The sequence below is a fragment of the Pleurodeles waltl genome, chromosome 7, assembly GCF_031143425.1.
Source record: "Pleurodeles waltl isolate 20211129_DDA chromosome 7, aPleWal1.hap1.20221129, whole genome shotgun sequence".
NCBI lineage: Eukaryota > Metazoa > Chordata > Amphibia > Caudata > Salamandridae > Pleurodeles > Pleurodeles waltl.
The window spans coordinates 1,252,506,507-1,252,532,126 of record NC_090446.1 but is presented as its reverse complement, the minus strand read 5'-3'; the positions used below and the strand labels follow the sequence as shown (position 1 = coordinate 1,252,532,126).

General features: G+C 42.4%; 1 protein-coding gene across 1 annotated transcript in view; it reads right to left on the bottom strand.

The window, feature by feature from the left end:
• Nucleotides 1-15,876: 15,876 nt before the first annotated feature.
• Nucleotides 15,877-25,620, bottom strand: part of LOC138246137 (myosin-1B-like) — a 48,287-nt gene continuing 38,543 nt past the window's right edge. The window contains exons 31-41 of the mRNA XM_069200408.1: nucleotides 25,237-25,420; nucleotides 23,129-23,294; nucleotides 22,070-22,194; nucleotides 21,629-21,937; nucleotides 21,333-21,536; nucleotides 20,421-20,546; nucleotides 20,083-20,253; nucleotides 18,921-19,025; nucleotides 18,726-18,821; nucleotides 16,882-17,013; nucleotides 15,877-16,016 (exon numbers count right to left, since the gene is read on the bottom strand). Coding sequence (XP_069056509.1) covers nucleotides 16,002-16,016; nucleotides 16,882-17,013; nucleotides 18,726-18,821; nucleotides 18,921-19,025; nucleotides 20,083-20,253; nucleotides 20,421-20,546; nucleotides 21,333-21,536; nucleotides 21,629-21,937; nucleotides 22,070-22,194; nucleotides 23,129-23,294; nucleotides 25,237-25,420 — 1,633 coding nt within the window. The 3' untranslated portion in view covers nucleotides 15,877-16,001. The remainder of the gene's footprint in view (nucleotides 16,017-16,881; nucleotides 17,014-18,725; nucleotides 18,822-18,920; nucleotides 19,026-20,082; nucleotides 20,254-20,420; nucleotides 20,547-21,332; nucleotides 21,537-21,628; nucleotides 21,938-22,069; nucleotides 22,195-23,128; nucleotides 23,295-25,236; nucleotides 25,421-25,620) is intronic.

The window sequence follows — 25,620 nt, the reverse complement described above, 5'->3', positions numbered from 1 at the left end:
TTTGGTTTATTAGTAAGTTCCTAGTACAGTGCACTAGAGGTGCCCAGGGCCTGTAAATCAAATGCTACTAGGGGGCCTGCAGCACTGGTTTTGCCACCCACATAAGTAGCTCTGTAATCATGTCTCAGACCTGCCATTGCAGCATCAGTGTGTACAGTTTTAACTGCAAATTCAACTTGGCAATTGTACCCACTTGCCAGCCCTAAACCTCATCTTTTATTACATGTCAGACACCCCTAAGGTAGGCCCTAGGTAGCCCCAAGGGCAGGGTACAGTATATGGTTAAGGTAGGACATATATAGTAATGTGTTTTATATGTCCTAAAACTGAAAAACTGCTAAATTTGTTTTTCACTATTGCAAGGCCTGTCCCTCTCATAAGTTAACATGGGGGCTACCTTTAACTCCGATTAAAGTGTAGATTTCCTTTGGGATCAGATGGACATGTGGAGTTTGGGGTCTCTGAGCTCACAATTTAATAATACATATTTTAGTAAAGTTGATTTTAAGATTGTGTGTTTGAAAATGCCACTTTTAGAAAGTGAGACTTTTTGTTCTTATACTATTTCTGTGACTCTACATGTTTGTGGATTCCCTGTCTGGATCAGTTTGACAGTTGGTCTGGTTGTACCCCACACTAGACAGTGACACAAAGGGAGCTGGGGTGTAGTCTGCATTTCCTGATGAGCCATCTGTGCTAGAAGGGAGGGGAGGAGTTGTCACTCACACTTGAAAGGGCTGTGCCTGCCCTCACACAATGCAGTCTCCAACCCCCTGGTGTGTGTCTGGGGCCTGGCCTGGGCAAGGCAGGATTTCACAATCAAGAGAGACTTTCCTTTGAAGTAGGCCTACTTCAAAGGGCAAAATAGGTAGAAGAAGGGCACCCAAAACAACAGACTTTAGAACACTTCTGGAAACCAAGAGGAAACTCTGCCTGGAGAAGAGCTGAAGAGCTGAGGAAGAAGAGCTGCCCTGCCTGTGACTGTGCTTTGTGGAGCTATCCTGAAGTTGCTGCCTCTGCCTGTGCTAGAGGACAAAGACTGGACTTTGTGTTGCCTTCCTTCTTGTGAAGATCTCCAAGGGCTTGATTTAGAGCTTACCTCCTGTTATTTGAAGTCCCAGAGACAGCAAAGACTTCTCTCTGCCAGCACCTGGAGTCTCTGGAGAGACTCCTACTCTGCCAAGTGACGCCCATCCAGTTCCTGGGACCCTGAAAGGAGAAGCTGGCAGCCCAAGATTGAGAAATCCACGCACAGAACGCCGTGCGGGGAAAATATCGACGTGACTCCGATCTGCGGCTGAAAAATCGATGTGCCGCCGGCTTTGTGCCTGAAAATCGACGCTCGCCTGCAACGTGACCCAAAGATAGATGCCCAGGGCTGGAGAAACGATGCACAACATCGCTGACGGAGGCTGGTGAGATCGCAACTCTCGCTGGGTTGTTTTCAGATCATCGTACGGCTGGATTTCTGAGGCAAACACCACTGGGTGTGCAAAAATTACACAAGGCCTGCCCAAACCCGAGAGTGCTGCATCGCTCTCCTGCAGAGATAAGAAATGACGCACGCCAACATGATGAAAGGAGAAACGACGCAAGGTCTCGCTCGTGAGCGAAATTGACCCATCACAAGCCCTTTTTGACGCACACTCACTCGTGCTGGGTTATTTTTGACGAACCCAAGGTACATTTTCACGCTAACAGCATTAGTGTGTGTTTAAAATTACATGAAAACTCTTTTTATATTTTTAGTGATAACTTGACTTGTGTATTGTGGATTTTTGTTGTTTTGGTCTTGTTTTGTTTAGATAAATAACTTCTATTTTTCTAAACCTGTGTTGTGTCATTTTATATTGTTTTCATTAAGTTACTGTGTGTGTTGGTACAAATACTTCACACTTAGCACTCTGAAGTTAAGCCTACTGCTCGTGCCAAGCTACACAGGGGGTAAGCAGGGGTTAGCTGAGGGTGAAGGGTGATTCTCTTTTACCCTGACTAGAATGAGGGTCCTTGCTTGGACAGGGGGTAACCTGATTGCCAACCAAAGACCCCATTTCTAACATTGGTGATCAGCGGTTGGGATTGGAGTTGTATTTGTACTTGACATACAGTTGATTTCAGACCACTACGTGACCACATATTACTTGTCTTGTGATTTTTGCTTTTCTCTCTGGGACTTCTTTTTGTTCTACTTCTTGCTGATCCCTTGATTGACTTTTTTTTTAACTTCATTTGGGAACTTGTTTTTCTGCATCTGGAACTTTGCACTTGTTTTAAATCTTCATCATGTCCCAAGCTGGAGATGCATCAGTTGGAGCTGCTTTTGACCTAGAGAAATTGGAGAGCTATACCAAGGCTCAGTTAAAGCAGTTCTGTAAAACTTTTGACTGTCCCATTAAGAGCTCATCTAAGAAGGAGGAGCTGCAAAAGGCGCTGAGGGTCTGGGTCACTGCCTAGAGCACTAAAGAGCACACAGAGGATGAGGGAGATGCGGAGGGGGAGGAAGAGTGTTCCATACACAATAGTATTGTGGATGGGCCTGTTATGTCCGGGGAAAAGGTCTCCAGGGCAGGTAGCAGTGTCTCATCTAAGGGTCTGACACCTGAAGAGTTGCATGACAGAAAGGCAGAGAGAGTTTACCAGTTGGAGTTGAAGAAGCTCACTCTAGAGATGGAAGAGAGAAGGATGGCCGTCAAGGAAAACAAGATACTGCTGGTTCATGAGCTTTGCTTAAAAGAGTTAGATCAGAGGAGCCAGTCCAGTAGAGATGGTGGCAGCAACAGTACAGTGCAGCTAGTACATCCCAAAAGACCAAGTGAAGGATTACAAGACGGAGGATGACATATACTTGTGGTTCAAGGGGTATGAGTCTGCTCTCCACATGAATCTGGTCCCTGAAGCTTATTGGGGGGCGGGGCTGTGGAAGCACTTTGAGGTAGAGGGGAGGGATACACTGACAACCTTAGGGGATGCTCAGAATCCCACCTACACTATCATGAAGGATGCCCTACTCACAAGGTATGGTCTCACCCCTGAACAGTAAAAGGATAAGTTTAGGTCCTATAAGAAGAAGGAATCCCAAACATGGTTGGAAGGTGTTGATTCTTATTGCAGGCCACTGTATGGTTGGGTAACGGGCAGTAAGGTAACTACGTATGAGGGGCTTTACAATCTGATTGCTTGGGAGCACTTGTACAGTTTATGTTTTCCAGAGCTGCGCCAGCACCTTTTTGACAGCAAGCTGACTGATCCCAGGAAGCTTGCGCAGGAAGCGGACCGCTAGTAGACCACCAGGGTCCAAAAGAGGTATGGGGGAGACCACGCCAAGAGTGGGCAGGGTCCCTCTCAGAAGAAAGGGGGTGGAGGGTAAGGGTAAACAGGGGTAGTTCTCTAAAGGGCCCCAAACTGATTCCCAGGGTAAGGATTCCGTACCCCCTAGTGAGAAGAAGCCATGGTTCTCCAAAGGGAAGCCAGTGGTCCCTCACGTAAGTGCTATGCATGTGGCCAGGTGGGTCATGTGAGGGCGGAACCCAAATGCCCCGAAAGTACACCAGCACCCACTGGTGCGCCGTCCCAGGGTTTCGCTAGTGTGGCGCTTGGGGACGAGTTGGTTCCAGGTGGGAGGGAGCCAGCTGAGATGACCCTTGTCTCACTAGGGGACAGTGACATGGTCCAGAGAACCCTTGTGCCTGAGAACACTAAGAAGTACAGGAAGTTGGGTGACCATCAATGGACAGAGGGTGGAGGCTCTGAGAGACACAGGAGCCAGTTTGACCACAGTGAGAAGTCAACTGGTGTCTGAAGAGCAGATTGATCTCCAGGTACTTCACCAAGTAGTTGCAGTGGACAACTCAGAGCGCCTGTGCAGAGTGGCACAGGTTCCCTTTGAATGGGGGGGGGGGTCTCAGGTTCCTTGAAGGTAGCTGTGAGTCCAACCATGCCTGTTGATTGTTTGCTAGGCAATGACCTGGAGGATTCCTCTTGGAAGGAGGTGAAACACAGGTCTGACTTGGAGATGTTGGGTCTGCCTGGGTGGGTATGCGTATCCACCCGGTCAATGGCAGACCATCAGGGTGGTCAAGAGCCCCTGGAGCCTTAAACAGTGGCCCAGGGGACTGCCAAGAATCGGAAGGGCAGGGGGCATGGGAAACCGGCCCCAGAAGTTCCCACGGTCCTAGAGGAGGCGGAGCCTGAGGATGACGAACCTGAGCCTACAGGGGAACAGGTGGCTGAACTGGGGGAGGTCCCTGAACTGTTGCAGTGGCAGCAGGAAGGGGACCCACCAGGGAGGCATTCTGTGAAGCACAGAAAACGTGCCCTACTCTAGAGGGACAGCAGCAGCAGCAGGCTGCAGCCCAGGTGGCTGGCGAGGAGCACAGTACTCACCTGATCTATTGTGAGGATTGCCTCCTGTATAGTGAGCCTAAGGTTCCTGAGTCTGGGTCAGCTCGTATGCTGGTGGTACCCCGGTGCTTTAGGGCCTTCCTACTGGGGTTGGCTTATGATGTGCCTTTGGCAGGACATCTGGGGCAGGACAAGACCTATAAGAGACTTGTCTCCCACTTCTATTGGCCCCAGATGCACAAGCATTCTGCTGCACACTGTAGGTCTTTCACAACTTGTCAGGCAAGTGGCAAGAGTGGGGGGAAATGTAAGGCTCTCCTCCAACCTTTACCTGTTGTTAGTACTCCCTTTGAAAGGGTAGGTATTGACATTGTGGGGCCTCTGGATCCCAAGACTGCCATGGGGAACAGGTTCATCCTGGTCTTGGTGGACCATCCCACCCGGTACCCAGAAGCCATTCCTCTGAGGTCAGTCACTTCCCCTGTGGTGGGTTATGCACTGATTGCGGTTTTTACCCGCATGGGGTTTCCCAAGGAAGTGGTATCTGATAGGGATAGGGATAGGGATACCAACTTTATATCCTTGTATATGAAGTCTCTGTGGAAGGTGTGTGGGGTAACTTACAAGTTACCACCCCCAAACTAATGGTCTGGTTGAGAGATTCAACCGCACCTTGAAGGGCATGATCATGGGCCTGTCAGAGCCCTTGAGGCAGAAGTAGGACGTCCTCTTGCCATGCCTTCTGTTCGCTTACAGGGAGGTGCCTCTAAAGGGACTTGGGTTTAGTCCCTGTGAGCTCATCTATGGCCACCCTGTGAGGGGACCTTTAAGTCTGGTCAAGGAGGCTTTGGAGAAAGCGTCTAGTAAACCCCCCCGGGTTGTATTTAGCTACATGCTGGCTTTGAGAAACCAGATTGCCCGCTTCAGGAGTCTCGCACAGCAGAACCTGGAAGCAAGCCAGGAGGATATGAAACGCTGGTATGACCAGAATGCCACTCTGGTCGAGTTTCAACCTGGTCAGAAAGTGTGGGTGATGGTGCCAGTGGAGCCTAGGGTGCTCCAGGACAAGTGGACTGGGACATTTGAGGTAGTGGAGTGCAAAAGTGAAGTCACCTACCTGGTGGACTTGCAGTCTCCAAGAAACCCTTTAAGGGTCCTGCATGTCAACCGCCTCAAGCAGAACTTTGAGCGGACTGAACTGTCCATGCTCCTTGCGACAGATGATGGGGTGGAGGAGGAGAGTGAGCCTCTGCCTGACCTCCTGTCTGCAGGAGAAAAAGATGGGTCTGTGGAGGGAGTGATCCTCTCCCCCTCCCTGACTAAGGAGTAGCAGGGTGACTGTTGCCACGTGTTGGGACAGTTTGCCTCACTGTTTTCCCTGATCCCTGGAGTCACACACTTGTGCACACATGATGAGGACACTGGGGACAGTACACCCAATAAACAAACGAATTACAGGGTGACTGACAGGGTCAGGGCTCGCATTAAGGATGAAGTATCCAAAATGTTAACCCTAGGGTTATTGTGCACTTCAGCAGTCCTTGGGCTAGCCCAGTGGTATTGGTCCCAAAGATTGTTGCACTTGGTGCCACTCCAGAACTCAGGTTCTATGTGGACTACCGGGGACTCAATGCAGTCAGCAAGACTGACGCACACCCCATCCCCCGAGCTGATGAGCTCATTGACTGGTTGGGAGCTGCCAAGAACCTCAGTATGTTTGACTTAACATCTGGGTACTGGAGAGGTCAGCATTCTCTACCCCAGATGGACACTTTCAATTTAATGTCATGCCATTTTGGATTAAGAATTCCCCTGCCACCTTTCAGAGGTTGGTCAGCCAGGTGTTGGTTGGGCTGGATGAGTTCAGTGCCGCCTATCTGGATGACATTGCTGTGTTTAGTTCCACATTGGAGGAACATTTGCAACACCTCTGGAGAGTGTTAGAGGCCCTGCAGAAGGCAGGCCTCACTATTTAGGCAAGCAAGTGACAAATAGGACAGGGTTCTGTGGTGTACTTGGGACACCAGGTGGGGAGTGGCCAGTTGGCAACCCTACATCCTAAGATCAATACCATTCTGGCTTGGGAGCCTCCCAAGACCCAGACTGAAGTGAGAGCCTTCTTAGGTCTAACAGGATACTACAGGAGGTTTGTCAAGGGGTATGGTACCATTGTTACCCCCTTGATTGAGTAGACTTCTAAGAAGCAACCCAGGAAAGTGATCTGGACAGAGTCTTGCCAGAAAGCTTTTGATGCCCGAAGGCTGCCATTTGCACAGCACCTGTGCTAAAGGCACCTGACTACTCCAAGGAGTTTGTTGTGCAAACAGACGCCTCAGAGCATGGTATTGGAGCAGTACTCTCACAGCTTAATGAAGAAGGCCTGAATCAACCCGTAGCCTTCATTAGCAGGAGGTTACTTCCCAGGGAACGTAGGTGGAGTGTCATAGAACATGAAGCGTTTGCTGTGTTCTGGGTACTGAAGAAGCTAAGACCCTACTTGTTTGTGACTCACTTCCGGGTTCAGACTGACCACTGGCCCCTCAGATGGTTAATGCAGATGAGGGGTGAGAATCTAAAACTGTTGAAGTGGTCCATTTCTCTACAGGGGATGGACTTTACGGTGGAACACCATCCTGGTACAGAACATGCCAATGCTGATGGTCTGTCTAGGTTCTTTCACCTTAGTGATGAGAACTCCATTGAGGTTGGGTAGTTGCTCCCCACTTTCAGCTGGGGGGGACACGTGTTGGACTTTTCATCCTTGGCATGATCTCCTTTAACTTTTTTCCTCTGTCTCCCAGGTTGTTGATGTGTGCTGGACTCTGTTTTTGCTGTTTTTGTTACTCTGGGCACTTTTACCACTGCTCACCAGTGCTAAAGTGTAAGTGCTCCTATACAAAATGTGTATGTAATTGGTTCATCCATGATTGACATATTTGATTTACTAGTAAGTCCCTAGTACAGTCCACTAGTGGTGCCCAGGGCCTGTAAATCAAATGCTACTAGTGGGTCTGCAGCACTGGTTGTGCCACCCACATAAGTAGCTCTGTGATCATGTCTCAGAATTGCCACTGCAGTGTCTGTGTGTGCAGTTTTAACTGTAAATCCGACTTGGCATGTTTACCCACTTGCCAGGCCTAAACTTTCCCTTTTCTTACATGTAAGGCACCCCTAAGGTAGGCCCTAGGTAGCCTTAAGGGCAGGGTGCAGTGTATGGTTAAGGTAGGACATATAGTAATGTGTTTTATATGTCCTGATAGTGAAATATTGCTAAATTCGTTATTCTCTGTTGCAAGGCCTGTCCCTCGCATAGGTCAACATGGAGGCTACCTTTAAATATGAATAAAGTGTAGATTCCCTTTGAGAGCAGATAGACATGTGGAGTTTGTGGTCTCTGAGCTCACAATTTAAAAATACATATTTTAGTAAAGATGATTTTAAGATTGTGTGTTTGAAAATGCAGTCTTCATTTCCAGATGAGCCATCTATCCTAGGAGGGAGGGGAGGAGTGGTCACTCACACCTGAAAGGGCTGTACCTGCCCTCACACAATGCAGTCTCCAACCCCCTGGTGTGTGTCTGGGACCAGGCCTGGGCAAGGCATGATTTCACAATCAAGAGAAACTTTCCTTTAAAGTAGGCCTACTTCAAAGGGAAAAATGGGTGTAAGAACGACACCCAAAACCACAGACTTTAGAACACTTCTGGAAACCAAGAGGAACCTCTGCCTGGAGACGAGCTGAAGAGCTAAGGATGAAGAGCTGCCCTGCCTGTGGCTGTGCTTTGTGGAACTATCCTGCAGTTACTGCATCTGCCTGTGGTAGAGGACAAAGACTGAACTTTGTGTTGCCTTCCTTCTTGTGATGATCTCCAAGGGCTTGACTTAAAGCTTGCCTCCTGTTATTTGAAGTCTCAGGGACAGCAAAGACCTCTCTCTGCCAGCACCTGGAGTCTCTGGAGAGACTCCTACTCTGTCAAGTGGTGCCCATCCATTTCCTGGGACCCTGAAAGGAAAAGCTGGTAGCCCAAGAGTGAGAAATCCACGCACAGAACGCCGTGCGGTGAAAAGATCCATGCGACTCGGCTCTGCGGCTGAAAAATCAACAGGCTGACGGCTTTGCGGCTGAAAATCGACGCTCGCCTGCAACGTGACCCGAAGATTGACACCTGGGGCTGGAGAAACGACTCACAGCATCGCTGACGGGGGCTCGTGAGATCGCAACCCACGCTGCATGGTTTTTGGATCATTGTGCGGTTGGATTTCTGACGCAAACACCGCCTACCCTGACCATAGAGTGCTGCATCGCTCTCCTGCGGAGAAAAAAACCGACGCACGCTGACCCAACAAAAGGAGAAATGGCGCAAGGTCTCGCTCGTGAGTGAAATCGATGCATCGCAAGCCCTTTTTGATGCACACTCGCCCGTGCGGGGTTATTTTTGACGCGCCCAAGGTACATTTTCACGTTAACAGTGTTAGATTTTTGACATTTTGGTCTTGTTTTGTTTAGATAAATAACTTCCATATTTCTAAACCTGTATTGTTTCATTTTGTAGTGTTTTCATTAAGTTACTGTGTGTGTTGGTACAAATACTTTACACCTAGCACTCTGAAGTTAAGCCTACTGTTCGTGCCAAGCTACCAAGGGGGTAAGCAGGGGTTAGCTGGGGGTGATTCTCTTTTACCCTGACTAGAGTGAGGGTCCTTGCTTGGACAGGGGGTAACCTGACTGCAAACCAAGGAACCATTTCTAACAGTTTCCAATCAAAAGCTAGCACTTATTACATGTAGTAAGGCAACCCAATGTTGTCCTATAGGAAAAGGAGGCCCCACAGTAGTGAAAAATGAATTTAAGAGTTTCACTACCAGGAGATGTAAAACCTAAAAAATACATGTCCAAAATTGTAATTACAAAGCACCCTGCCATGGGGGCTACCTAGGACAGGGTGACTTATAAGAAATAAAAAGAGAGTTTAAGGCTTTGTAAGGAGGTATATTACCCAATTGAATTGGCAACTTAGAATTACATTCAGGATGCAATGGCTGGCCTGGAGCATGTTTAAAGGGACTGCGCAAGTGTGTGGCACAATAGGTATTGCAGACCCTCCAGTAGCATTTAATTTACAGGTCCTAGGTATGTGGTGTACCACTTTATAAATACTTATAAGTAAATTATATATGCCAATTAGATGTGAGCCATTTTTACTATGTTTATGGGAGTGAACACATGCAGCAGGAGTAAAGTGCTCAGAGCCCTAAAACCATCAGAACAAAATCTAGAAAATTAAAAAGGTGAAGGCAAAACGTTTGGGGGAAGCTAACCTAAGGCTTGCAAGTCTAACACTGTCACTTTTATATGTTCTCTGTTGCTCCCTTTTTGAGCTGGCTAGAAACAGCTTTAGCTATTTCCAAAGCATAAATAAACAAATGATATATTTATAAAGGGGCTTTAGGTGAGCTCCTTCCAGCTACTGGCTTGTATGGGTCTGTCTCCTATAGCATATAGTTAAAGAAATCGTCATTCACATTTTGGATTAGCCCTGATGAATATATTGGATTCACAGTGGTGTTACAATCACATTGGCTGTTCCCTTCACTTAGTTTGCATAAGAAGTGCTCCCCATTGAAATACATGGAAGTTGAAACAATAAGCGGGGGCACATAGCTCCAGCATATTCTGCAACATGTGCTCTAGTCCATGGGACATGGCTTCAGTACTGTCAGCTGCCTGCAGGTAGGCAGGAAGTGAATAGGTGTCTTAGGGTCAGCAGAGGGTGCAGCTTGGGCTAACATCCTGCCTCTCATTTGAGGGACAACAACATATTGGTAGCAGAAGAGAGGAGACACCACCGGGACAAAGGACAAAGCACCCAGCGATCGCTTGCCGACCTACTTATTCACCGTTTCACGCTCCCAACAGCCTCCACAACATTGGTACCAGGCGGCTTATTTACAATTCAGAGCAGTACTACTAACAACCCACCCATTCACTATTGAGAGCATCAGGCAGCCTTCCCTGCGACTGCTACTAAATCAACAGCATTTTGCGGGCTGACTCACAAAGTTAAATGTTTCACAATAAAAGTCTGCCATAATGGGTCAGGCTGAACACAGAGCGCAAGGTAGACAGTCACCGACAGCCTCCAAAATACAGTACTGGCCCCCCATGTGCAGCACAAAGCATAGTTCTGGTGTGTCTCTGCCATACGAGCGTTGATGCTCTGTTCTGAGGCATATCAATCCCGCCAGACACAAACCAGCTCTGCTAGAGCCTGTAATGTTTAAACAACTATAATATTGGTAATTATTCGCTGTCTGAGGCCTTAGCCGATAACGTTAGTGCCACCTCTCTGCATCCATCCCTGCATTCACTCACACTCTCAACCACTCAAGCAGCTACCTATTCATCCAGGCATGTATCACTGCACTCTCCATTCATCCATTCATGTATCACTGCACTGACATATACTCAACCATTCATCATTGCCGACATTGTATTCAACCTTTCATCGTTACACACGCATTAATTCAACTATTCATCAATCCACTCACTCATTCGTCAATCTGCGCATTCATTCACACATCCAAGCATTCACTCATTTTCAGATTCACCTCTCATCACATCCACATACAGAAACTCCTCAAAGAATGAACACTCACTTTTACTTATAAAATACCCAGACTTGTTCGCTTTGCCAGTGGTAGTTTAGAGAGAGTAAGTATTTTATTTTGCTGCCACGAAATATCATTTTATTATAGACGTGTTCGCCTGCATTGGAACAGCAGGCGGTTGGTGTAACTCAGAATTAAAATGCATTAGCACATTTGTTTACGGTTGTCCATACTGGATGTAGGTTCTGCAGTTCAGGAACGCGATTCTCTGTCAGAGAGCTCTTTCTTGGTATCTGCAGCAGAAAGAGGCATACTGGATAAACTAATGGGGGAGTTCCGCACATGAACTGTAGCTCAGGAATGAGGTACATGGGAAATGTTTTATGGATCTCACTTGGAATAGCAGGAGTGCAGCAGCAGCACAGAACTCAAGTGATCTGGGATGACCTTCGACGACCTTTCTTCCCCTAGGAATACATGTCAAGGCTTGGGAGGCAGATAGTCAGTATATTTCAATGCGTCTTGGATAGCATGAGACGGTATTGACAGGTAACTAGACTGACTACCATGAACCATGGTTAAACCTCTGGATCATCAGAGCGCGCCGAGGAACCTCTGAGAGGACCGCTGTGATGTGTAGTGGTCTCTTCCATCTCCAAGTGTGTGGTACTTAGTGTTGCGTTTGGGTGATATCAGAGGCCCTGAAGTAAAGATGGCCTCTAAGTGCATGTCACAATCTGCCATGCTTTTGAATTCTGGCATGTGTCTCATGTACACAAACATGGCCCTGGCTCTGTTGTCTCTTCCCCCAGTCAGCAGTTGCTGTTGCTGTTGCACGCTCACTTGTTCAGGGTACTTCTAGATATCTTCCAGTTTAAAAATACGTGTTAAAAAAACTGAAATTAAAAAAAGGATAGACGTGACAATTCATGTCACAGAACAACAGTGCTTTCTAGTTCTTACTTTTACAAATTGCAGTCACAGAATCACAGCATTCCTTAAAACAAATGTGAGACAAATTTAAAAGGAGCTAATGAACTGCATATCCTGACGTCAAGTTGGATAATGTGTATTCGTGAGTGAAGGTATGCTTTGATTGGTTCATAATATATTTCACCTGGGAATTATTTGTCAAACTGTTTTTATAATTTTGGTCTTAAAATATCTGGGCCTTTGCTGTGGACTAAGACTTGTTTAACAGGTCTCTGTGGCAACTGTTTTGCAAAATTATGCAGTGTAGCTTCTGCTACTGGCCACTGGGAGGGCTGGCTTGATTACCTGTTAGAGCCTCAAGCCAATGCCAGAGTATGTTACAATACTAATAACTAGCACACTGTGAGGCAGCCATAGAAAGTTTTCGTTTGCATCTCATGGATGATGGTGGCAGTTGTCTGTCCTAGGGATAATGTAGCTTGGAATAAATTTGGTCCGATTTCAGTTTTGTAGTCTGATATTTATGTGACATGAGAAATCTGACGTTTCAGCCAGTTTAGGTAATTTAATTAGGTATTCCCACTTGTGAATGTTAAATACTTATGCCACCTGCCGGCTTAGAGCTAACAAGTTTGTATATGTTATAGTCTCTAGATTTAGAGAAGTTTTGCTTTCTCTACTGGTTTTAGTTTGATAGTGATGGAATCTTCCAAACCAAACTTATGTCATGAAGTCATCCATTCTGGCCTTTGCTTTTTGAGACGTCCCAGGAAAGTGTGAGCAGAATGTTTTGGAATGACCTTGAAGTAGAATGAGCTGCAGGGGTTAGTGTTTGGTAGAGTTGCAGGATACAAGACAGCCTGTTCGTAAAACGTGCACCTGAGGAGCCTGAAGTTCAAGAGAATGTACTGTGCACAGTTATAGTTTGAATTGTATAACCCCGGTATTTCCAGAAATTTGATGGTCATCTATCTAATTTGACCACATTTTTACATAGTTTACTGTATCTTTATCACTGATGCGAGCAGCATTTTCCTCAAAGGTACACAAGGATTGTGAGTCCACTATCTTTTAGGCTGTAGGCCATTGTATCGTTCTCCCGTATGCAGTCTAAACCAGGATTGACAAATTGTTTGTGAATTAGGTGTCTTTTATTATAGGTAGAGTGTTTTATGTGTGTAATGTTTTTGATGCGATCCCTTAATGTAGACTGATGGGCAAGATAACCTCCAAAAGGATAACTTCTGTGATTTTTCTTGTGTTTTAATTCTTTTGTATACTGAATACAATTTCAAATTGTTTTGGCATCACATAGAAGAGGAATAGGTTCTATGACAGGATTATGTAGAATTATTGAATCCATAGCCAAAAACACATTAATACAAAAGAACCAAGAAAACATTACATATGAATATTGGAACTAAGAGCTTAATAAGCTCGATCTTTAGATGCATTTGTGTGAGTTGAGTAGTTTGTAGACTTTCCCACAGAAAGTAATGGTGTAATATAATGGAAATGCTGGTGAGAATAATATAAAATATGGCAACGTGTACTTTACAATGAGGGCGCATTTACAATTTTTGTGGAAATGACAGCATAATGATGAAGTATTGAGTCAAATAAAAACTCAAGATTTCTTTCTAAGTTGCCTTAATGGCTGACGATGATGATACTCAAAAAGTGCACATATGCATCTACATACCACTCTTAAGAAGTTTACCTCAACAGTGCAGCTGTCACCAGACTTTGTGATCAACCTAAAAAAGGGCTTTATGAGGTACTGCCAGGAGAAGGGCTGAGGCTCCATCCACATTTTGGTAGCCACAAGTATAATTGTTGATTTGACAGAAGTTGTTTGCTTCCAGAAAAAATACTCGCCCGCCACACAGCTGTAATTATGTTTATTTATCAAGGTCCCTGAGTTTAAATTGTCAGAGGCATGCACATGCAATGTAATGCTATTAAAGTGCCTTGCATAACTAGATCATTTTCTGTGTTTGTGTTTTTTTTCTGGCAGCTGCACAGATGGGAGGAAGGTTCTCATTAACCGTAGACTTTAGAATTCAGTTTTGTGTTTGAGATTCTACACAGATTTTTAGCTCTGGCTTGACAGTGCAACTGTTGCCTGACCTTATGTAAACAAAAAAAGATCTTTCAGAATCATACTGGGAGATTGACTTAGGTTCTGCCCTCATGTTGATTCCCCTGAGTACAAGATTTGATTGGGCCATATATGTATACTTAGAGGACTGTGACGTGCTAAACATTCCCTGGTTCAAGCACATTAGAGATAAGTGCCAACTTATTAAAGTAGATGAGGTGTGGAGAGATCCCCACAATCTAACAAAGGAATGAAAGGTACGAATAAGGCGGTGTTACTGGGAGTTAATTTTGACCCAACTATGGTCCAAAAAGGACCATGGTAGTGGAACGTTACAGTTTCTAGACCACAAATGTAGCCCCAAGTTTGAGGCCTATATGGACAATATTAATCCCCGCTATGCTAAAACCCGTTTTTTATCAAATTTAGGTTAGGAACACTGCCTTTTAATTCATTCATTGCAAAATGGTGCAAGGAGGTCCACAATCCAAGTTTCTGCCACTTCTGTCCTGAGCAACCAGTCATTGGCTCATGTTATGTTTTTTTGTCCTAGATATTCGGTGCCCAGAAAGAAGTGGATAATCCCTTTATGTAGACAACTGGGGACAAGGGAGCATATTACATCCTTGCGAATCCTTGCAAGCGACACAAGCGACAAGGTGGTTTTTGCCGTTGCCAGGTACTTACAAAATGCATGGGCTATAAGAACCAGAGGAAATAATCCTGACCTATCGGATTAGCCATAAATAACCGATTATCACGGTCATCGAATCATGAGGGCTTGCTTGTTAAAGAAAAAGGAATAGTGACTTTAATTTTGTATTATTACTACAACCAAGCGTTCGAACAGCTCATTTTAGCTTAGATTATAGTAGGAAGAAACAGACTACCCTATGTAATTAAGTCCAGCCTGGCCCCTAGGATTTTAAAAATAATGTTAGTTGTTTTGAACCGTTTTATAAATAGAGTTTTAACATTTTTGTCTTGTGGAATTATCGCTTTTGCTTCTAATGTTTTATGTGGAGTTCTGTATTTTTTACTAAATTATCATTGTATTGTATGGTTATTGTGTTGCTAATGGCTTTTATGGCTTTTAGCCGAAATAAAGTTATTTATTGATTGATTGGACTTAGGTTCTGCCCTCATGTTGATTCCCCTGAGTACAAGATTTGATTGGGCCATATATGTATGCTTACAAGAAAAAGACTGCTTGTACTCTGTACACATTTTATCTTACCACAATTTCTGCTAAGCCATGCAGTGCCCCTTCCCACCTGACATCTTGCATGCATCTACCAGTCTTTCAGCAACTGTGTGATCTGTGGATGTGTATAGATATAGTAAACTGAGTATGTGCTGGAAATTCTAGAGTGCCAATCTGAGAACTAATTTGTCATTTTCAAAAGGCCATGCCTATTATTAAGTTTCTTGACACTTACCGATGAAACAAGACAATATGGAAACATTATTACAAATTAGTATTTACAGTAAGTCATATGCACAACTGGTGAAGGCAAAGGCATTCCTGCACATGTTTTGTCAAGCTAAGATGTATATTTTTGATTTTTGGGACTCAAAGCTGCATTGATCTTACACTACTGTGATCTCTACATGCAACCCATCAAAATCTCAACCTGTAATTGGTTCTGCCTTGTCATGAGGGTTGAAATATATTGGGTCTTCGAAGATGAGCTCTGGCTCTGCTAGCTGTTAAAACTGTCTCTGTAGTGCTGACAATTCTACATTCTACCTCAACTCATTGTTTTGAGTTCATTCTTGCAACACATTGAAACAAAAACATTCTGTTGTTAGACATTTAAAACGAATTTAGATACAATAAAGCTTAATTCATCAGTACAATGCAGAAGTGAAAAAATATTCAAGGAGAAATATTGTGTTCACATAAAATTTATTGCCATATAGACCTCTGTGTATGGTACATTATGTACAGTATATAGTCAATCCCAAAGTTATCCATATTATATGAATATCCTCTGCTTTGGACTTTAACACCTCCTTATTCTTCAGCCTTCTGTAAGAAAAAGAACAATGTTGTGATTCCCATGTTTACCAATTGCATTTCGAAAAATAATGAGCACATGAGCAATTTCAAAGAAGCGTACATTGAGTTGGATGTATGATGCATACAGTGGGCTGCACACTGTTAAGGAAGGCTGGACTTCCCAGTAATCTCTTCAGTTATAAGAAAGGATAGCTTGAGGATTATAATATATTAGGTAAAGCACTAGCATAAGGATTCATTTTACTGCTCTACTAATAATATATGTTTGTCATCAAAAGCGTACCAAGTAAGCCAGGTGTCTCTTCAATGTTTGCAAAAAAAGGTTGTACAAACACTGGAGAAAGTATCTGGAAAAGGAGCATACTGGACGCTCAAAGGGCTAATTAAATATATTTATTGGCTAGCCTGACTTTATTTGTACGGGATACTTTACCATAAGGCGACTCAAGATTAATTCTTCAGTGTAACCATGTCTTGCAAAATAAATATAGCCCTTAGGTCATGTGAACGTAATTAGTGATTAAAGAGCATATGTCCTTTATATGTCCTCAAAGAGCAGGCGTATTATCTGTAAACTCGTGAGTGTAATTCAATATTTCAGTGGTAACACGATAAAGTGTTACCTAACTTATCATTGGCAGGCTTCTAACTAGTTAAGTTGTTCAGACGACCTTTTATTTAATGAGATTAAAAGTCAGAGCAATCATTTCATTTCCACCAAAGTTTCTAAAGTAAGACAATTTGAAGCCCCTTGTTTGTATGCAAATAATCCCATCCCAACGAATTCCAACAAGCATTTGGGGCTTCGAACCTCGATTTGCACATCTTTATTACTCTTAATGTCATAAAAAAGGTCAAACAAAACCACTCTTACCTTGCCAATGTCCCGGCTCTTGACTCTCAGTTTGTTGACCTGAGACTCTGCGATGTCTGCGCGCTCGGCAGCCTCCTCCAACTCATGCTGAGTCTTTCTGAATCTAGAGAGGTGGGTGTTGGATTGTTCCTCCTGAAACAATTAGAATACTGGTACAATCTAGAACTGGAGTTTCAGAAGCTTCAGACAATTTTGTATTGAGATGTTTAAAACAATGTAAAGAAGAGCCAAGCCCTTTATATTGGATAATAATTAAAGTATGTGTAAAAATGAAAATAATGTACTCAAGTAATACTTTCACAAGTTCAATCAATCATATGTGCGAACAAATAACATTCGTGTTATGGATAGATAATATTCGTTGCTTGGGAAATAAAAGCAAAAACAAACTGATGTCAAAATTGCAATTAAACAGCAGGGGTTTCAAAAAGGTCCACTGTGACCTGTCTGATACCTCATATAGAATCTGTAACTGAGAATGGCGTAGGGCCAGAGTACCATTTCGTCCCAGCCTCACATCCAAAGAGAGTCTCAAATTCATACACGTTTTATTATTTATTTTAAAAGGCAACACACGTTACTGGGGCATGGAAAGCTGGTGTAGGTGCAATGTCGGTGGACCTTTGTGAAGAGCAAGATTACCCAGTTGTAACATTTATTAGTGAAATAACTCGTACATTACAACAGTATCCCAGCATTTCTTTCTTCATAAGTTGACACACTGTTTTCATCCTTTAGTTATGCTAATTTCCACAATCAACTCGAGGTTATGAATTTCTTGAAACGTAATCATTTTGTCCTTTGAAAGTCGTTTCCTACAATTTCCGGGAAATAGTCAGTCCCACTCTATCATTGAATTCAAGAAACAAGTGAGTTCTGATGTCAGATATTGTTGAGTAATAATACGCAACTGTAATCGTCAGATTCCAAATATAAGCAAGGTGTGTTACTCCTGTATTATCCTTGTTGCCGGTTTGGAACAATGTTAACGTTTGCTGTTGCATGAGGTCTGCTAAACAGGTTCCGGCCAATGCATTCCGTTTAAACTGTGCACGCTTAGTTACTATTTTGTGTCTTGGGCCCTGGCACTAGTTTAACATTGAGGGGTGTCCATTGAAAACCTACACTTTTGTAAGGCAATTACACATGCATTGGTCATGTTGCAACTTGATGTTTATAAGGCTGTGTTAGTAAGAAACAAAACCCTTCAACCTAATATCATATGTCATCAAGTGTCCTAGTCCTCAACTGACAGCCAACCATCTCTCTGCAGTTACATGACTCAGATAAGAAATATAGAAATATCTATACTGGAAGTAGGTTACAGAGATAGCCAGCAAGACCTAACTGGTTTATGGATGGAGTTTAGCCTAGAAGTCAAGTCTGTTGTCAGATTTGATCTAAGTATTTTATTTTGCATACTTCTGAGATAATTATTGCTTGAAGCTAGCCAGATTGGTGTACTGAGTTATTAGCACCATTGGTTGTGGAGAGCAGAAACCCAGCCTTAATTTGTAATCAAGCAGTCTGACAGCGGTCAGGCTGGGAAAATTCAAAGTGATTGTCTATATTGCCTCTAGGTTGGGTGAGAGACAAAATTGTGATGCTCTCTTGGCACTTTGCCGTTTTTTAATGAGGCTATCTGTTAAACACTCCTGGACTTCTAGGCTTTGTGAGATAACGCCCTTCAAAGGCATAGCAGATGGGGTTATTAATGCCTTTCAAATGGAAAGGGCCAAGCTGAGCTGCAGTGGGTGGAGCTCTATGGCCAACTTGAAGGAAAACTGTTCTCGTGATTCGACACATATTTTTGCTTTTTATTGGTGTTTGAAAAAATTACTTACAGCCTCCTCTGCTTGTCTCTTGTAGGCTTTCACCTTCAATTGTAACTTGTCCACCAAGTCCTGGAGCCGTAAGACATTTTTCTTGTCCTCTTCAGACTGTGAATAAAAGAATTAGCATTAATTGAGAACATAATCGTTTATATGCTCTGTTTATAATCTGAAGAATTTCCCACGGCCAAGGATGTTATGTTTTACCTGATAGGTGACCTCCTTGAGGCGCCGTTCGTACTTGCGCACTCCCTTAATAGATTCTGCTCCACGCTTCTGTTCTGCTTCAAGCTCATTCTCTAGTTCCCGCACCTGCAACAAAATATTCTTGTTAAGAATTCCTGTTAATTGTAGTAAGGAATACATTGGTATAACTATTGTACCATACACAGAACACACATAGAAATTCGGATCTAGCTGGGTTTCTTCCATTGTCACCAGAGTGAAGGATGTAAATTGAATTCGGCAGAGAAGACTGTATGGATGACCTATGTTTGAAAGCAGATTGTTGACGTCTTACATGCATCACAAGTGAATTATAGAATTTACAAAACCTCTTTTCAAATTCCTTTCCAGCACAAATGATTTTAGGATTGGTATGAGATAGCTTTTGATGGCTAAGTATAGCTGATTTGTTGGAAGTATTTATTCTATAGTGATAGAAGTGCAGTTGTCTGGTGTGTTGGCCTTAAATTGTAAGAGAGAGAGAATCCACAACATAACAGTAAAGTATGATGTTCACAGATAGCAGTTGTTAACTGAAACTTCATGACACTCTAGCATTCCTAAGGACCTTTTCATCTTTGCACTGTTACTTATATGTATGCCTGGGTGTGCTACAAGTGTAGCTGCATTTTATACTGAACACATGTATATTTGAAATATTGTGCATGCTTGGGTTTCGGTCCTGGAAAATCCAAGTCTAGTCCGCTATGTTTATATCCTCAATTGTTCAATGTTCTTTGTGTGCCTCAGTTGCCCAATGATTGCAATAATTACCGCCTGGCATATACTTACATCTAAAGAAGCAAGACTGTCTCAATGTGCAGACATCTTGATGGAGTCTGTGTTACAGTCTTAGTGGTAATTAAAATGCTATCAAAGTGTGAACCAAAGCTAACCACTTGCATCACTGCAAATCAATAAAAATACCAACACTTCTGATCTGAGATGGCATGGTACAGGGAAATGATAATGAACATTACTTGGGTCGGAATGGAGTCTGTATTTTATAAAAGTAGTACAAGGCAGACTAAATTGGTGAATTAATATTGCTCTCCTCTTGTAAATAAATTGACCCTCAGCACGTGTAGCAGATGGTTAAAATGACTATCATTTATTCAACAACATGTTCTACTTCAATGCGTACCCTAGCTTCCAGTTTCTGAAGCTGCTTCTTGCCACCTTTCAGAGCCAGTTGCTCAGCCTCATCCAGGCGGTGTTGGAGGTCTTTCACGGTCTGATCTAAGTTCTTCTTCATTCTCTCTAGATGTGAACTTGTGTCTTGTTCCTTCTTGAGCTCCTCTGCCATCATTGCAGCCTACAAAGGGGAAGTAATAATTTATAAATATCAATAAAGCCTCATTAAACAACGTAATTAATTTTGAAACTGGTGACATGATTTGGTCAATGAATATAACAAAATGATGGAATTATACACACATTCAGTTTGAGTCTCAACAATTTAGGACAATAGGCATAACTTACATCTGTGATCGCCTTTTTAGCCTTTTCTTCTGCGTTTCTTGCCTCCTGGATTGCTTCTTCTACTTCACTCTGAAGTTGTGCATTATCCGACTCCATTTTTTTCTTTGTGTTAATGAGGCTAGTGTTCTGTTGATTATATTTGAAACATATTTAATCATTTAATTTTCACACTGTTTTTAAACATTTTGAAAGCATATATGTTTAACTTTTGTTTGTTTTTTCATTAAAATAAATTACTTTGTTGACAGGATTTCCCTATAATACAGGCCATCAATTTACACAATCATCACAATGTCGATTGGACAATGTTGCACATCAAAAGAAAGATAATGCACCAAATGCAGTAGAGCGGTCCAGAACTGCTAGTGAAAATTTATGACTTTTTTTTAGCAGAGTGTATTAAATAGGATTTGGGAGCTGCACTAATAAAATCTGGTAATGTGATGAATTTAAGAATTTATGTTATTTTAGGGTTACAAATCTGAAGCATGATTTACAAGTACACTGAGCGATTTGGAACAGGTTTTATAAATGTAAACTAGAACAAGTTAGCACCTTAAGGGAAACTGAGTACGACAAACAATTGATCATTTCCCTTATTGTTCTTGATTAATACATGTAAGAATTAGCAATAGAAAATGGAACCATTGACAATTGCTTGAAATGGAATTACATCCTACTCCAACAATCCCAACAACAGGGATAGATGGAGGCAAGATAAAGCATTTCAGTCTTGTAACGTGAAGACAATTCAAGCAGAAAATGTTTGAGTGTCATGGAGCTGAAACGAGAACATGGTGGATATGTGAGGGAACGCACAAAGATGCTTAAATTGCATCCTGTAGATGAAAAAAGTAAAACATTTGGAGCTAAGTGAATGGAAATCTGTGAAACACCTCTGACATGGTATACCTGAGAGTGTAAGAGCTGCACACGCTCTGTAACATCAATAAGTTCCTGTTCAGCTACTTTGCGGCCACGCTCAGTCTGTTCTAGAGCAGCTCTCATTTCCTCAATTTCAGCTGCCATCAGGTTGCTTCTGCGCTCTACCATAGCCACTTGTTCTTTCAAATCTTCATTGCTTCGAAGAGCATCATCCAGGTGAATTTGAGCGTCCTATGTGGGAAAAATAAAGGAGGTAAACATATGCGATCTAACATTCTTGGAAGCAGATGTTAATAGTTAGCATCTTTATAAAGAAGCAATACCTTAAACTGTCCCTGAACGTTTCTCAGCTGTTTCTGAGCTTCAGCTGCCTGGCGGTTGGCATGTCCCAACTGAATTTCCATCTCATTCAGATCTCCTTCCATCTTCTTCTTTAGCCTTAGGGCATCATTCCTGCTCCTGATCTCGGAGTCTAGGGTGCTCTGCAAGGATTCCATTGCCCTCTGACTATTCCTCTTAATTTGATCGATCTCTTCATCCTTCTCAGCCAGCTTTCTATCTATATCCGATTTCACCTGGTTTAGTTCCATCTGAACACGAAGGATCTTTGCTTCTTCATGTTCCAGCGATGCCTGCAAGTGTGTAGATGCATTACTTACTTGATATTATATCTCAAGTTGGAAACATTATTAATTCACATTCCCTAATTTACCTTAAATAGTTTAAAATGCCCTGGTATGACAGTAAGATAAACTCGTACTTACCTCTGCCTCTTCCAGTGCAGAATGAAGATCACTCTTCTCTTGTTCAAGTTGTTTCTTGGATTTTTCCAACTCATGAATACTCTTTCCACCTTCAGCAATTTGTTCCGTTAAGTCAGAAATCTCCTCTGAAATTGAAATAAACATGTAATTAGAGAAAAGGCACACAAGATTAACAGCTTTTTTTTTTTTTTAAATGAATACAAGATGCATGGAACACTTTACACTTCACTGAACACCAACCACAGAGGATTGCACATTGAAAGCTAAATTAAGCACTTTTCTATGAAACCTTTGCTTCTAAGCAACGGTGCTGTGGTAAGACAGCACATTTAGAGGTTTGACAGGGTGGGAATACAAGAGAGGATGCAACATTTTTACTGTGTGGATGTGAAATACCAAAGCCAAAGCATACATTTTGTTCTATGTGAAAATACCCAAAATTGTAAATTATAATGCACTAAGTGAGAAATGTTAATTTCTAAGAGATTGACATATATGTATCCAAAAGAAAGTCCTTTAATTTTTAAAGAAATACACTGTTTATTACAATATTTCACCCCTTGAACTTCTAGATGATATACATTTCAGTATGGAATCAAAAACTTTGCCCTATTCTCCCAACTTTTAAATCCCAGATTTCCATTGCCTCCTTTTTACAACTCCTCATATGTACCTTCAATTCGGAAGAGAGATTTGGCCATGAGGCAATGTTTGTATGATAACTGAAATCCAGTAACCAGCAGCGTGGGGCATAGGTAGGATGAGGGGAGTGTTATAATGCCCTCAATACACCTCTTCCCAATACTGACTCGCAAACTTAAATTGTGATCCTGTAACAGGTTACCAAATCGCTATTTGGGCTTGGTACATAATAAAATGTCTTGTTGCTTTTGCAAACGGGCCGATTCTGTGAATCGACACATTTGCGATAAAAAAAAAAAGCTTTATACATGTGGCCCCAAATCACAAATGGTATCAATGGACACAATGCATCTAAATTAAAAGACATATCAAACACTAGAATTTTGAATGCTAATTTATAATGCATTGAGTACTTACGTTGAAGGTTTTTGTTTTCTCTCTTGAGAGTCTCAAGATGGTCCAGTGATTCCTCGTATGCATTTTTTATTTTGAAGACCTCAGTACTCAGTGATCTTGACTCCTTCAGAGCTGCTTCAAGCTCAGCCTGTGCTTCATCATGCTTCTGCTTCCAATCTGCCAATACCTATATAAGTTGGCATGACACAAACCTTATCAATGATATATCCATTTGAGCTAGAAGAGACCATAAAGTACTTCTGTACAATGTAAAATTCAAGCTTCGTCATCTGTGTTTGGTAGCTACAGAATCATACAGAACACACAAACCATAATATAAGCAAGAAAAACAAGCGTTAAAGTTTGAAAACCATGCTTCATGTTCTTTGGTCTTTGTGACATTTGGAGCCATATTTATCAACACTGTGCTGATGCAAAGTCACTAAAAATGAAGCAAACGATTCATTGCAAATTGCAAAATGATGATTTAGTATTTACTTTCCAGAGCAAACTTTTTTTGTGCTGGAAAGATACCTAAACGAAAAAAACTTAGGGGTTTCTGCTGCTTTACATTACTATGCATCAAGAGGGGTCCCATGGGTGATGCAAGTACATTTCCACACTATCATCCACAGTTTTTTTTCAATGGAAGCCCAATTTACTAACAATGGTAAGTAGGACTTTGTGCACGAAATCATGCTTACTCGAGCCAGGTGCAAAGTTGGAGAAATGTTCCCAAACTTTGCAAGTGTGCTGCACTGTGTAATACCCATACAAAGCTGGGTATAGTTTTCTTAGCCTAAGCATATTATTTTGTACCAGAGGAGTACTCTCCAAGAGCAACAAGCAAGAAACTGAACAAACCTCATTCAGTAACATAAACCTAATTGGCTTCGAACCCCAACTTTCACTGAATGCTATGGCACTTGGATTCACTCTGGACACCAACCTCAACTTCAAGGGACAAATTGCAAAAATCGCAAAGATGGCCTGGTACCAGCTCTCTTCTAAAGAGTCTATTCTGGACACAAACTTCAAAGCTTTCATTGAAGTCCTCCTACTGTTACATCAGGAGAGTGGTAACTCCCTACTTCACAGCATCCTAGACTCCACATTGGCACCACTGAAGGGCATCCTACATGTAGCAGTCTTGGTGAAACTCCATTGGTTCCTCTTGCCAGACTACACCATCATCAAATCCAGTTATATCTTTAACAAAACCAACATGAAAAGCTAACCATCTCTGGTGGTTGTCGGCATACCTGTTGCCAGCACACCATCAGACTCCAGACTAAGAAGTGTAGAAAAGAAAAACAAGACAGAAGCCTTTTTCAATCTATGCACTTGGGGTCATTGAAGATACATCTCTTTGAAGAACACTGTATCACAATGCGTTATCAGTCCACAAACCAGCCACCTTTCTTATAGCTCATTTACTTTATTTCTGTTTTTGATCCTGTACAGCACCTTGCTACATCTTGGCTAGGTTTGTGCTATAAAAATACAATGTACATACATACAAAACATATGCTTGATATTATGTACACACCTTTCACTTTGGTGGAAAGGTATGTGTGTCTCTAGTAAGTCAGCGTTTGAGAAGAAAGCAGCAGCACCACATCTTTGTAGATATGGCACTGTCCCGCTCTGTTCCTTTCATGCAACACAGCACAGCAACTTTGCTTGTTCCACTTCGATGCTTGACCTTATAATGCATTTGCCCCTTTGTTCCATCTTGGGAATAAACTTCAAGATTTCACTACTTAACCACTGACTCGGTGTATTGGAATGATGCATTTTTGTAACTCTTGCTTTAAGGAATACATTTTTCTGGGCTGAGTTGAGATCCAACCCAGGATCCCTGAGATTGCTTGTCTTCTTTTTATATGCTCAATTACTAAACAGTAGGTATGTCCTCTACTTTAAGGTATAGGAACAATTCAAAGGCATCTTCAAATGAATAGGAACACTCAACATTATAATTCAGCTATGTATTTTCATCGTAAGACAATCCTCTGAATGGAACATATGTTGTGGGTTTTCAAGTAGTACATATGAAAATCTGTAACACACGGAATACCAAAAGATGCTCACGATGATCCAAGGCATAACTATGCCTCTTGCATTACCTTGTCAAAGTTCTTTTGCTTCTTGTCAAGAGCTGCACAAACTGAGTTTGACCTCTCTACATCAATCATAAGATCCTCAACTTCACCTTGAAGTCTCTGTTTTGTCTTTTCCAGTGAGGCACATTTAGAATTAACAGCCTCAATTTGCTCCTCTGCTTCCTGTAGGCGCTGAGCAAGCTTTTTCCTAAAAAGGAAAGAGATTTAGATTTTTAGAACAAGTGCTATATTAGACCTTAGAAATGTATAAGGATACTACTATCTTTTAATGCTTTGCTCCACATTTGTGTTTGTTGCAGGAAGGGAAGTCTTCTCTCAGATGTTTTGCAGTGAAGTGTTGTTCTGTGCCATGCAGCAGGAAATGTTTCTATTGTACTGCACATAAAG